Here is a 13,528-nt window from a genome sequence, read left to right as displayed (position 1 = left end):
ATCATTGGACAAATTGTCATGTACTTTTTTGTTACTATTCAAAATCCTTCTCAATACAGTTTCACAAAGCCTCTCAAAAACAAGCAAGTCCACATTTTGAGGTGCTATAAATAAACTACTTCTATGCAGTGAATCTTTTTCCTTAGTTAAGGAGTTGCCATTAAAAAATAGTCTTAAATTAAGCTGTCTGATGAACAGTTTCAAATTAATCAACACATCAGCAATGTCCAAGGAAAATTCTGGTACAAAAGTTGTGCCCTTACTCAAACTGTGATGAAAATTGTTTAAAGGCATTGCAGTATAATTGTAAATGGTAAAATCATCTTTCTTAAATATGTCACATCGCGGAGGTTCATCACTTAAATCATTTTCAACCAAAGTCTCTCGGTCACTACCAACATCATTCAAATATATGCTCACATTGTCCAATGATGTACTTAATTCGGCCATTGGCCCCTGTTGCTCTTGTGATGATAACTCTGGTTGTAATGATTCCCATTGTTGTAATATCTGCTGCTGTTGTATGAACCCCCCTTCCCTCTGTTCTTTAACCTCTCGGACCTTCTTGGCCCATCGTTCTCCTCCAAAAAATGCTCATTATTTAAATTAGAGACCTCAATGTTGTCAAAGGAGCAATGAAAGAGGAGATTATTTAAAATTAAAGGTGGAAAATCTTGAGACCATGTGGCAATTTAGGCTAAATGCTAAATGCCACCAGGCCTAAGTGATAGTATAGCTATTCTTCCTATACATAAGGCAAAAGCAACTGTGATTTAAATATTTTATACATTTTAACAATGTACATGCGCATCAATATATATTTTAATGTTTTTGACTGTATGGTTTTTGTCTATACAAGTATAGTTTTATTTTATGTATATTCTTATAAGATATCTTCATTTTTTATTCTTTGGCTGAATTATGCTCTTACATCAAAGATATAAATTGTTTTTTTTCATATTTTTTATTTTAATGAGATGTCATTTAATGTGGATTGGTCAGTTGTCAGGGGAATGTTATTTAAATGATGTTTGCATTACCCAACGTTACTCTGATGAAGCCATTCTTATTGTGAAAGCACTTAGTCATTGGGACTTTTGTGTCTGTGTGCTATTAAATCAGGGATTCCACGTTTGTGTTTGGTTTTTATTTAATACTTTCCATTACATTTTCCCTCAAAACTGTAAATACTAGCACCATAAAAAAGTGTCTATATCATTTACGTGAAGAAGCAGAATGTCTACTCACCTTTAGTCGACCTGTGTTTGTTGAAGCTGCACATCATCGAATGGCCAAATCGTCGATTTCTTTCTAAGGGAAAGAAATTGGTTGGCCGTTTTTCTTTTAAATCTGCCCTTTTCCCAACTGTAGTGCAATCTTGGAGTTAGTATATTTAGTTAGGGGGGGTGGGAGGGGTGAAGCCTCCCACTTTTACAGTGTTTGTTTTAATGTGGTGTATGTGGTTGGGCTACCACTTTCTTTCCCTTAGAAAAAAATTGGTGTTTTCACCATTTAATGTTGTGCAGCTTCGACAAATATGGGTCGATTAAAGGTAAGTCGACATTTTAATTGTTCGACTTTATAATATAGACTCTAAAAAAAAAACTACTCTGTAAACTTAGGCCTGTTCCTCTCGCTGCTTACAGTCTCCCTTCTGAATGTCTCAAGCTAGCTACTGACAATCTCTTACCCTATCTCTATCTCAATGAATCACTCCATAACAGAACAGTACATTCCCAAGGTTTGGAAAATTTCCTGCATCACCCCATTACATAAAGGCGGTACCTGTACAGACTTCTCCAATTACAGGCCTATTGCTATCTTGTCTCCACTATTTAAAATTCTAGAGAAATGTATCCATTCCCAACTCATGCCTTACTTAGATGTTCGTGTTTCACTGTTGCAGTCATTTCACTTGGGTTATCCTGCTGGCAGGCTACCTGCAGTCGGCCAGAATTCCAAAGTCTAGGTCCGGCGTCGGTTGCTGTCGCCTCTTCCCTGATGTCAGTGCGCCAGGGGTATAAAAGATGCAGCCGACACCATTTTCTTCCGGAAGCAAAAGCAGTTCGCAAGTGCCGGTTGGCCGACTCCTGAGATTTTCGAAATTGAATTTCAGAACCGAAGTCTTCAATAAAGCTAAGATACCCCATTGGGGAAACTTTTTCTTGCTCCAGACCGATGTCAGTAAAAGTTAACAATTGTATTTCTTGTGGGAAGCAAATACCTCATAAGGATTTTCACTCTTACTGTATTCCTTGCCTAGGCCCTGACCACGACGTTGCTAGTTGTCGGTTTTGTGCTAGATTCAAACAACGCACTATTAAGCGTCTGTTTGGTTTTGCTTTACATTACTTGGACCAAAGATTTAACCACATAATGCCGTCGGAACAACCGACGACCGGAATTCATAAAAAACGCAAAGACAAAGAAAAGGACAGGCATCCGAGGTCCAAAACAGACGAAGCCTCTTCTAGGTCAGTCGCCGGTTCTCAGTGAGGCGCTTTCACAGCCCCTGACACCTGCTACCTCAGAGCCACAGGCCGCATCAGACTCCCACGTGGAGACAGCTAGGCCTCTGCAAACTCAAGGTATTGGGCCTGCGGAAACTATTCCCTCAGATGGGTCCGGAGCCGCTGAGCAGGCATCGGCTTCTGAGGGTGTTTTCACACCTTCACAGCTTACTATTAAGTCCAGTACAGCAGCCAAGGCAAAGTCAAAAACATCATTAAAGACAAGAAAACAAGTACAGCATTCTCCTGGACAGTCATTCATGCCAAAGAAACATGCTTAAAATGGCCGAGGACCTAATTACTTTGATTAGGGGTTCCCATCCCCCTCCTGATAAAAGGCCTAGGCAAGACGCTGACTGACTCCTCTGACCAGGTTTCTATTTCCTCTGATTCCTCTTCAGATCAGGGATATTCTCTCCCTCCCTATGAGGACTCTGATGCAGAAGAATCTATACCTTCAGCCTCTCTGCCTGAGGATTACTCTTTTGGGGAAACCTTGCACACTATGGGGGAGCATTTCCATTGGGAGAGCCAGGATTATTCAGAATCCAAGAAAAGGCTCAGAGACTTTCTTTTATTGCCTCAGCACAGGCCCCTGGCTATCCCACCTGTGCTTGATATTGTTGATGATGTTTTTTTGAATCCAGTTTGTCTCCTGATTATTTACCCCCTGCACCAGTCAAGCCAGACAGGAACTACAGGGTCCCCAGACTCTCATAAATTTCTTTAAAAACCCTGCTGCTGACCTAGAAGCAATTTCACAGGGTCCCAAAGGGGTTAAGGCTTCCACTGCAAAAAAACCCTGTCCCCTCTGATAGGGATTCCAGAGCTCTGGATAGATGGGGGAAACAAGTTTACACTTCTGCTACTTTAGCTGTAAGGGCTTTAAACTGCCAGTTTCACATGCTTAAATATCAACAATACCGAATGTCTTTGTTAAAACAGAAAATGCTTACAAACTCAGAATGTCCTGACAATAAGGAAATGCACAATTTATTGCATGCAGCTGAACAAGTGGGAAAGCATACTCTGCAATGTGGTTTTGATTCATTAGAGGCTTCTTGCAGAGCCGCAGTTACAGGCTCTGTTGTTCGAAGGCATGCTTGGTTAAAAGAACAAAGTTTACCTGATCATGTTAAAAGTAAAATTATTGGATGCTCCACTACAGCATGATACTTTGTTTGGTGTTAAGGCAGAAGAGGTGTTAAAGAAAATGGAGGATAAAGCAAAATCAATGCAGACAGTAAAGGATTTCTTATAGTTCAGCCACCTAGATTTAGCAGAAACTGGCCTTCTAAAAATTGGTCCTTTCCGGTGTCTGACAGGCCACAAAGAGGAAGATACAGACGTCCAAGAGGCTGATCTCAACCCCAAGGCTCTTACAGACCTAAACAATGGGGTGCTTCAGACCCCAAAGGAGGAGAAGACAAATCACAACCTTCTAGGAAACCGTCCCAATGACTTCCCTCTACAAATGCCAAGCACTTACCTTTTGGCAGCACCCTTATGGGGAAAGCTAGCACTTTTCTCACAAAATTGGCACATGATCACCCAGGACAAATGGGTACCGAATATTGTTTCTCAGGGTTACAAGTTCCACTTTCACACCCTTCCAAAATCAAAAGGTATGCCAGACCTGCCACAAAACTAATGGGCAGAGGCACAAAAACAAATTTCTGCTCTCATGGACATGAGAGCTATTCAAAGAGTACCACAGCAAGAACAGGGATAAGGATTTTACTCAAGACTTTTCCTGGTACCCAGAAAGGACAAAGCCTGGAGACCAATACTGGACCTGTCAATCCTAAATACTTTCCTGGATGTTCCGAAATTCAAAATGTTAACACTGCAGCAACTTCTTCTACCCATGCTGGGCAAGAAGGCTTGGCTAGTTACTTTGGACCTCAAGGAGGCATACCTGCATGTCCCAATCAGACAGTCTTGCAGAAGATACCTCAGATTCATAGCTGGCTCAATGCATTACCAATTCTCTGCACTGCCCTTTGGCTTATCTACTGCGCCCAGGGTCTTCACAAAATGCCTGGCACCAGTAATTGCATTTTGCAGATAAAAAGGAATTCAGATATATCCCTACTTGGACGACTGCCTTATTCAAGCAGAGAGCAAGAACATTCTAATAAAGCATCTGGCGTATGTAAAAAGATTACTAATTTGCCTAGGGTACACAGTAAACGAAAAGAAGTCAAAACTAGTGCCCTCTCAAGAGGTAATATTCCTGGGTGCAAGCTTAAATACAACTGCCCAGATGGCTTATCTCACACCAGACAAGCAAAGGCAACTGACTCATTACTTTCAAATGATGGCAACCAAAGACCCAGCTCCCTGCAAGAAAAATTCTGCAGGCTCTGGGCTTCATGGCATCCTGCATTCTACTAATTCCATATGCAAGACTGCATTTGAGGAAGCCACAACGGTATCTAAAAAGTATTTGGACTCAACATTGCCACAGCCTGGAAACAATAACAACTCTTATTCCCTGCCTGCAACAGGAGTTTCGATGGTGGTCACTGGCCTGTCACCACAACAAGGGACAGCCTTTCACCTTGCCCACAGCCGGGCAGACAATAACAGATGCATCGGATTATGCCTGGGAGGCACACATGGCAGGAAAATGTATTCAGGACACGTGGCCCAAGGAACAAATGCATCTTCACATCAATCAAAAGGAGATGCTAGCTGTACAGTTTGCCCTGACAGCCTTCAAGGATCTACTACACCCAGGACAACTATTACTAAAGATGGACAATACCACTGTTATGTGGTACATAAACAAGCAAGGGGGCACACATTCCCTACCCCCTCTGCAGGCAAGCCCCCCAGGGAGAGCACAGATGCCTACATGGGACCTCAATTTTGTTTTAGAAAAACTCGCACTGCCTCCTTTTGAGCCAGCCAATACAGCTGATATAAAATTCTTGTGGAGAACTGCTCTGCTCCTAGCAATAACTTTAGCAGGAGTTACAGGCATTAATGGCAGTGGAACCTTTCATAATTTTTCATCAGGACAGGGTTTATCTAAGGACAAACCCAACATTTATGCCAAAGGTAGTATCCAGTGTGGCTCTTAACCAAACCATTAATTTGCTAACATTTTATCCAAATCCCCAGAATAAAGGGGAGAGACTTCTGCACGCTTTGGACATACACAGACAGCTGCGCTTCTATTTGGACAAAACAAAAGCTTTCAGAAAAACTGATCAACTGTTTGTAGCTTATGCTGCAGGATCACAAGGAAAGCCTATCTCAAAGCAGACTATTTCAAACTGGATAGGACACTGCATTTGTTTCTGCTATTCACAGCATGGCAAATCAGTGCCTAAGGGCATTAGGCCACATTCAACCAGAGCAGCAGCCATTTCAGCAGCCTTTCTCAGAGGAGTACCAACCAAAGACATTTTAGAGGCTGCAACCTGGAGTTCAGTGCACACTTTCACCAAGCACTACCACTTACCTCTCTACTCTAAATCCAGAGCAGGCTTTGCCACTGCAGTTCTGCAGGTCCTTGTAGCCTCTCCTAATCCTATTTAGGCCCAGCCACCCATCCTCAGCTTTGGGATTCAACCCAAGTGTAATGACTGCAACAGTGAAACACTATGAACATAGTACAGTTGTGTACCTACCATAAATGTAGATGTTAAGAGTGTATTGACTGTTGCAGTCCAGGTTACCCACCCACCATCCCCCTTTTCTTTGCTGGGACTTTTCTGTACTTCTCTATTCTGTACAACCTATGTGGTGTATTTGCTTGTAGATGAAGGAAATTTATTTTAGTACGTGCATGCTTCCTGGCATAATTTTTTAGCCTACCTATTTGGAGGCACCTGACATCTGGGCCAAGAAAAACTGAAGAAAATGGCGTCGGCTGCATCTTTTATACCCCTGGTGCACTGACGTCAGGGAAGAGGCGACAGCAACAGACGCCGGACCTAGACTTTGGAATTCTGGACGACTGCGCCAGCAGGATAATCCAAGTGTAATGACTGCAACAGTAGTGAATGCACTCTAACATCTACATTTATGGTAGGTACACAACTGTACTTTTCTAATAACCTTCTAACTAATTCCCAACACGGCTTTAGATGCAACCACAGTACCGCTAGAGCTCTCTTAAGCTTCACAAATTTTGTCAACCTCAGAAGCAACAGCCATCTAGTTTCTTCCATTTTCCTCGTCATGACCAAAGCAGTCAGTACTTTCTCCCCTCAGAAATTCCTTGATGAACTTTCATCCCTTAAACTGAACCACTCTGCTTTTACATGGTTCCATAAAATTTCTTAACTGAACATGAGCAGGCTGTAAAATGGCAACACAAACTCTCTTCTCTACTTCCTGTCCCATTAGACGTCCCACAAGGATCCATTCTAGGTCCTCTATTTTCCATCTTCACCAGGCTTCACATTGCCATCCATCAGGCCATTACCATACAATATGACAACTCCGCACTCATATGTGCAGCTCCCTCTCTTTCTAAACTTCAAGAAATAGCCCAAAAATCCTTTGCAGAGATAGAATCTTGGCGCTCTGATGCTCAGTTAATCCTCAGTCCCAGTAAAACTAAACTTATGATTTTATCACACAACAAACCATCAGACTTCATGTTCCCCTTCATGATTCTTCTAATAACACAAAAATAGAACCTGTTTCTCACACTACGCTTCCTAGTGTTACAAATTGATAAGATGAGATGACATATTGTCTAAACTATTAAAGTTCACATTATATTAGGCCCTCTCTACAGTCAAACCCTTCCTCACTGACTCCACAGACAATCTAGTGCTAGAACAGACATAATCTCTTTCCTTTATGCCTCATCCATTCTCACTAACCTGTACAAAACTGACCTGGAAAAACTAGATGCCTGCTGCAACAAAATTGCCAGATTTGCCACCAACTCGCCTCAGATCCCATCACTGTACTGCCCTACTCCAACTAAACTGGCTTGTGTTCCCTAGCTACCTCATGTACACCCAACTCAGTCTGGCCCATGGTATACTTTACCTCCCAGACAAGTGTCCTGCACTCCACAACCTACTTCAACCCCAGTCTGATAAGACTACTTAGATCTTCTGGCAAATTCCTCTTACAAGTTACAAAAGCTAACAGTTTTTTTGGCGAGTCTCTCTACTCCAGCCGAATTGCCAGAACAATGGAACTCAATCCCCCAAAACATACTTATCACACCAAATCACCTACTGTTCCAAGTTCTCCTGAAGTCTTACCTATCTAATTCTTGGCTGTGCTCCTGCCTTACACCTGGCTGTCCCGTCCCCCTCTTCCTGCCATCTTTATAGGCTTTCCTTCGATACACAACTCTGTTTATCTTTGCTGGCTCAACCTGATAGGAGTCTCTTTACGTCTATTTCCCCTCCTACACACTTTCTAGATTGCATGTTCTGTTCCTCTGTACCTAATCTTCTCTCTTTCTGAACTTCTCTGCTACATCTTACTCTGTACACTTCTTAGTTTAATCATTCCTTTTTAAATAAAGTAAAATAACTACTTCCCACCATCCTTTTCTTGTATATTTCTGTTCTCTTTTCTTGAATTTCTGTACTGTACCTTGTTATCCTTGTATGTACCTCTACTCTACTGTATGAGCGTAAGTATTGTAGAATCTATTTTAACAATCTTTATTCTGTTTGGGGCTCTTCCCCTGGGCTTCCGCTGAAAAAGGCTTGTGCCCAGTTGGACTTTCCCGGTCAACAAACATTAAATAAATAAATTATATCTTCTATTTTAAAAACTATTATGTTGGCTGAACAGTTAATGAGTCTAATTGGGGAAAAAAGTCATCATGGCTGTGTATTGTTAATAATACAAAATAAGTTAAGTGAAGAAGTGATACTCAGCAAATTTTGATTATTAATATCCGTTTGCTTTCAGTATAATATAACTAATCTATTTGACTCCCAAGTAGCTACAAAATAGTCTCTCACAAGTTGCAGCTGACCTCTAGAGTGACCCTGTAGTGGGCCACTGCTACCCAGGAAACGGAAGTAAGTTGTTAGGGCTTTCTTTCATACCACACAGGCATGCAGTTGCACGTAGGGGCACTTCATAGTCCTTGATCCACCTACTGCATGTCTTTGGAATATGGGAGAAAACCCACATGAACACAGGGAGGAGACACAGAAGCCAGTCCATCTGAGAACTGAGCAGTGGAACCTCTTGCTATGAGGTGGCAGCAAGACCCATTGCATCAAGGGCCAGACTGTTAAAAGCTACATATATAAATACATTAACTTTAAAAAGTTGGTTATTCACTATATTTCCATTGGATATAATTATAGGATTATTAGACATGGCAAATGAAAGCGGTGTTATTTTTGAGAAAGTATCCTTTGCTTGATTTAATTGTATGGCAGAATTAAATGCAAAATCAATTGAGAAAATAGATGAAAATAATATATTAAAGGAAGTTAACTGTACAAAGCCATAAAAGAAGTTGTATTTAAGGAAACTCGTAGCTTTCCAGAATCTTGTTTGAGTACATTTACAATTTACACAGGCAGTAATAATCTGTATTACCTAGCAGTAAAATAAGAGAGCAAGTTTCATATTTAGTAGATAATTATGGGAACACATTTAAAAGTGAAAAAATAGAATTTTCTTAAATATCATCATGTATACATGGATAGTAGAACATTTTGTACTGCACATAAAATAGCTAGAGACACACACAATAATAGTTGTAAATGCTGGTGGTATAAAAAAATGTATATGCAGATTGAGACCATATTTTGTTGAATGTACAAAGCTTGGAACTTAGAGACAACAAAAGCATTAGGTCAAGCTTTATAAACAAATTTAAGCTTACAAATGTATGATTTTGTATACTAGTGCCAGCAGTTCTAAATGCTAATGCTAGCACTCCTTTTTTTTTGTTTAGACACTCAGCGTTGTTGCCTCACAGCAAGAGGTTCTCCCGTTCGATTCTCGGCTGGAGCGCCTTCTGTGTGGAGTCTGCATGTCCTCCCCGCGGTCGAGTGGCATTCGAAAGACTTGCGTGAATGGGCGTGCCTTCATTGAAGGTTGGGCGTCTGGCTTGCACCTCGACACCATAAAAATCCGGCTGCCAATCATTAGCGGGCCAGAGTTCCGCTGTGGTGACCCCTAACTGGGAAAAGCCGAAAGAAAAAAAAAACACTATTCGCTATAGCAAGAAAAATAAGACCATAAACTCTACAACAGAAGGAAAAAACTGTTGCAGAAAAGGGTGAATTCCCAAGACTGGAAAAACTCCCTTGTTAGCCTCAGGAAAAAACTGAGATCTGTCATCAAATCCTCTAAAGCTAGCTACAAAAACAAAATTGCTGCAGATTCTAAAGATAACCACAAGGCATTCTATAGTTATGTCAAGAATCCATATGGCTATACTCAGATCTCTGAGTTACAGCACAATAGCAATACATATACAGAACCAACTGATATTGCCAACATATTGTCCGACAGGTTTAGTGCAAACTTTCACCCCCTAAAGGGCCTATCACAATACATGAAGAATGCCAAGTCCCTATTATCACAGCTACACAGGTAAAAACCGCACTGTCCAAAGCCATGAATACAGCTTCCATGGGACCTGATAATATCCCTGGCTGTGTTCTACAAGAATTACAAAGTAAACTGGCACCACACCTGAGTACCCTGTTCAATCACAGCCTCATTTCAGGCTTTGTTCCTATCGAATGGCTCAATGTTACGGTCATCCCACTCCACAAAGGGGGAGCGACTACAAACCCTGGGATCTACCGCCCCATTAGTCTGACAAGTCTGATATGTAAGCCTATGGAGTGCATCATGATGGACCTTATAAATAAGGACATAGGGAATCTCCAAACTCTGGACCCCAAGCAGTTTGGGTTTGCGGAAGGTAGGTCATGCCTGCTTAACCTGATAGACTTCTTCGAGTCTGTAACCAGAGCTGTGGATGAGGGCAAGTAGTTCACATAGCCTACCTAGATCTTGCCAATGCCTTTGACACTATCAGTCACTCAGGAATCATAGATAGACTCGCTAAACTAGGCATAAATCCTCATGTCATAAGATGAGGTTTTCCAACTGGCTCACTGATAGAACCCATACTGTGAAAGTAGCGGACTCCAAATCTGACTACTGACCAGTTACAAGTGGTGTCCCACAGGGATCGGTCCTAGGTCCTCTCCTGTTTGGCATCTACTTCTCTGAAGTTAAAGTCAACACAAAGGGACTCTGGCTGACCAAGTTCGCAGACGATTGCAAACTGGGAGCAATTATTGATTCTCCACCTGATGTAGACATTGTACAAAAAGGCCTCATCGACACCAGTGACTGGTGCCAGAACCATGGCCTTAATGACAATAAGTCCATTGTCATTCCCTTTGGGAAAAATTCGGTCCCATGAACTCCTGTATAGGCAGTAGTCCACTAAACACCGAAGGTGTGATGAGACCCAGGGACACAGGTTGACAGCGACCTCTCCTTTGATAACCACATTGCCACTGTAGTCAGAAAGTCCTATGTGGCACATCTCATTACAAAAGGTTTCTCATCCAGGAAGAAAGAGGTCATAATCCCTCTGCTCGTCCCTCATTAGATCTGTTATAGAATACAACGCCCTATTTGGTAAGCACCTCACTAGACACCTACAACAACTGGAAAGGCCACAAAAATACCTCACTAAGAGAGGATCTTGCGCCTTAGACACATGCCCTATACGAACAGACTCAAAACAACTCTAACTATACTCTGTCTCTTATTGCCTACTTTGAGGCAATCTCTACTTGACCTACAAAGCCATGTCTGACCCACAGCTACTAGATATGCTACTCTAAAGAAATCCCAATCCCTCTGTGCCACATTACCACAATAAACAGAATATGCTGGAGAGACAGGTTCCTAACCCAGTGACTTCCCATACTCCGGAACAAGCTTCCCATTCACGTCAAGCAGAGCACTTCACTGGCCCTCTAAGAAAACTTGATGAGTGGATGGGCAATAGGAAGTTCACCCCGGGGATCACTTCAGTGGCCTTGCTTGACAGGGGGCACTGGGAACTAACTTTGGGCGGCATGATGCCAGGTAATCTTCTTGGGCTTGGCTTATGTAGGCTGCAGGGTCGTTAGCATAGTACACACCTATGAACCTATAAACCAACTAAGAAACTGGTTAAAAGAAATCCCCTCCATTTATATATTTTTTGTTGCTTCTTCAGGAAGTCCATAGTAAAGAAATTGCAGTGATTTAAAAAAACAAATCAGAAGAAAGCATTTCAAATTGTGAGTAAAAATAACAGCAATTAAGTTGAGAGTAAGGGGATAGTTTGTGTGCGTGTGCTTGTGTTTGTGAACTGTCTTGTATAGTGGAAGTTATGGAAGAGGTTTTCCTAATGTAAGGTACAAGAGTAGGGTTTGCTGCCTGATGCTGAAACCTTCACTATATCTGAAAGTTTTATTAGTTTCCCATACCCACACTTAACCTTACCCGAAAGCATTCGATGTTTCAGTCATCTGAAATTTTCAAATGTTAGTGAACAGAATACTATTTCGCAGTCAGTCATTCCATCAGTGAGCAGGCAATTTGACTGAATGAATGACGTGTGCATGCACACAAGCCTATGCGTTTGACTGTATATATGCAAGTTTGTACATATAGATGCATGTAAACAATACAACAAGAAAGGGTAGATTTAAAAAAAAATGTATAAAAAGTTTCATTTAATAATAAAAACATGTACGAACGGAGTTGGGTTACATGGCTAGGCTTGTAAAGAACTTGGTGGTTTTTAGCCTAGCATGTACTTATATACCTGTGAGTACAGTTTGTGGAGACAGTGTTGGATTCATGAGATCCGTTAACTTGCAGTACTGAAGGTGTCTTAATCTGATGGAATGTTAATGTTTGCTAGTGCACATGAGGATGAAAAAAGCTGCCTATGCAGTTGATTAATGCAGCAGATGATATTGAATGCAAGAGTGCCTCTCATCTAGGAGGGACTCTGCAGGTTTTTCAGGTAGAGGAAGAATGGGAAAAATTGTCCAAAGTGAGACTAAGCGTTTTCTCTGTACCATGGCTGGAGCTCATTGGTTTGAAAGGGTGAATTTCATTATTTAATTAAACAGTATCACTTGGTAACGTTTTGCTTATACTCTGACTCTAGCACATCTGCTACTGTATCTAGAAATGCACAAGTGGTTGTGTGTTATGTGGTTCATGGTGAAGCAGATAAATTTATTGTGGCATTTACATAGTTGTACTGTAGTACTTGTGACAATTTATATATGCTTGTCTGTGTTTGTTCGTATGTCACTAGAACACATCCTTAGCTGTTTGAGGTTGTGCACTGTACAAGTTGATTTTTTTCTCCAGCATTATAGTTTTTATTTCATAAAGAATTTTAAGCTTAATTTTTCTGAATTTTTTTTTTTTTTGGTTGCTGCCTGTGTATGTATGTCTTTAATGGCTGCATTTACAGAAAACAGAGGTGATATTCAGGACATATTTTATACATGCCCTTTGAGGGTTTCTCTTTGGATGTTCATCCCTTATTTCAGAATGTATTGTCAGCAGATATGCATTTTTATGTATTTTCTTAAATTGTTTATCTTATTCAATCCTTTTCTTCTAACACTTTGTATGGCTGATGTCTCATTTCCAAGAAATGCTTTTTTTAAATCTTGTACACTTTATGCTTTTGTTCATGTATTCTGGAAGTGAATACTATTTTCCATATTTTATGAGCAGTGATAGTAAAATTACTGAAGCTGCTATATTTCAGTGCACATGAACAAAAGGCAGCACCGGTAATTATGACTGTGTTATCCATATATTAAGAAGGCTAGTGGTGACAAATGAACCACTGAACAAAACGTAATTGATATAATTGCATTCTGTTTCTTCTCTTTGCTTTTAGGGATAGTTTGAATTCACATGCAGAAGCTGATTTATGCTAGTTATTTTTCTTTTTTTTTAGTATTTTTAAGTACAGAGCTTCAAGCCATGCAAATTGTACAGAGCAAACC

General features: G+C 40.9%; 1 protein-coding gene across 1 annotated transcript in view; it reads left to right on the top strand.

The window, feature by feature from the left end:
* LOC122803818 (protein FAM98B-like) overlaps nucleotides 1-13,528 on the top strand; it is a 631,752-nt gene that overhangs the window by 469,028 nt on the left and 149,196 nt on the right. Inside the window, exon 4 of the mRNA XM_044073503.1 lies at nucleotides 13,480-13,528. This exon is cut by the window's right edge and continues 118 nt beyond it. Coding sequence (XP_043929438.1) covers nucleotides 13,480-13,528 — 49 coding nt within the window. The remainder of the gene's footprint in view (nucleotides 1-13,479) is intronic.

This window comes from Protopterus annectens, chromosome 6.part0, assembly GCF_019279795.1.
Source record: "Protopterus annectens isolate FY-2018-M chromosome 6.part0, PAN1.0, whole genome shotgun sequence".
NCBI classification, from domain to species: domain Eukaryota; kingdom Metazoa; phylum Chordata; order Ceratodontiformes; family Protopteridae; genus Protopterus; species Protopterus annectens.
The sequence above is the reverse complement of the archived record's forward strand: the minus strand, read 5'-3'. Positions and strand labels throughout refer to the sequence as shown.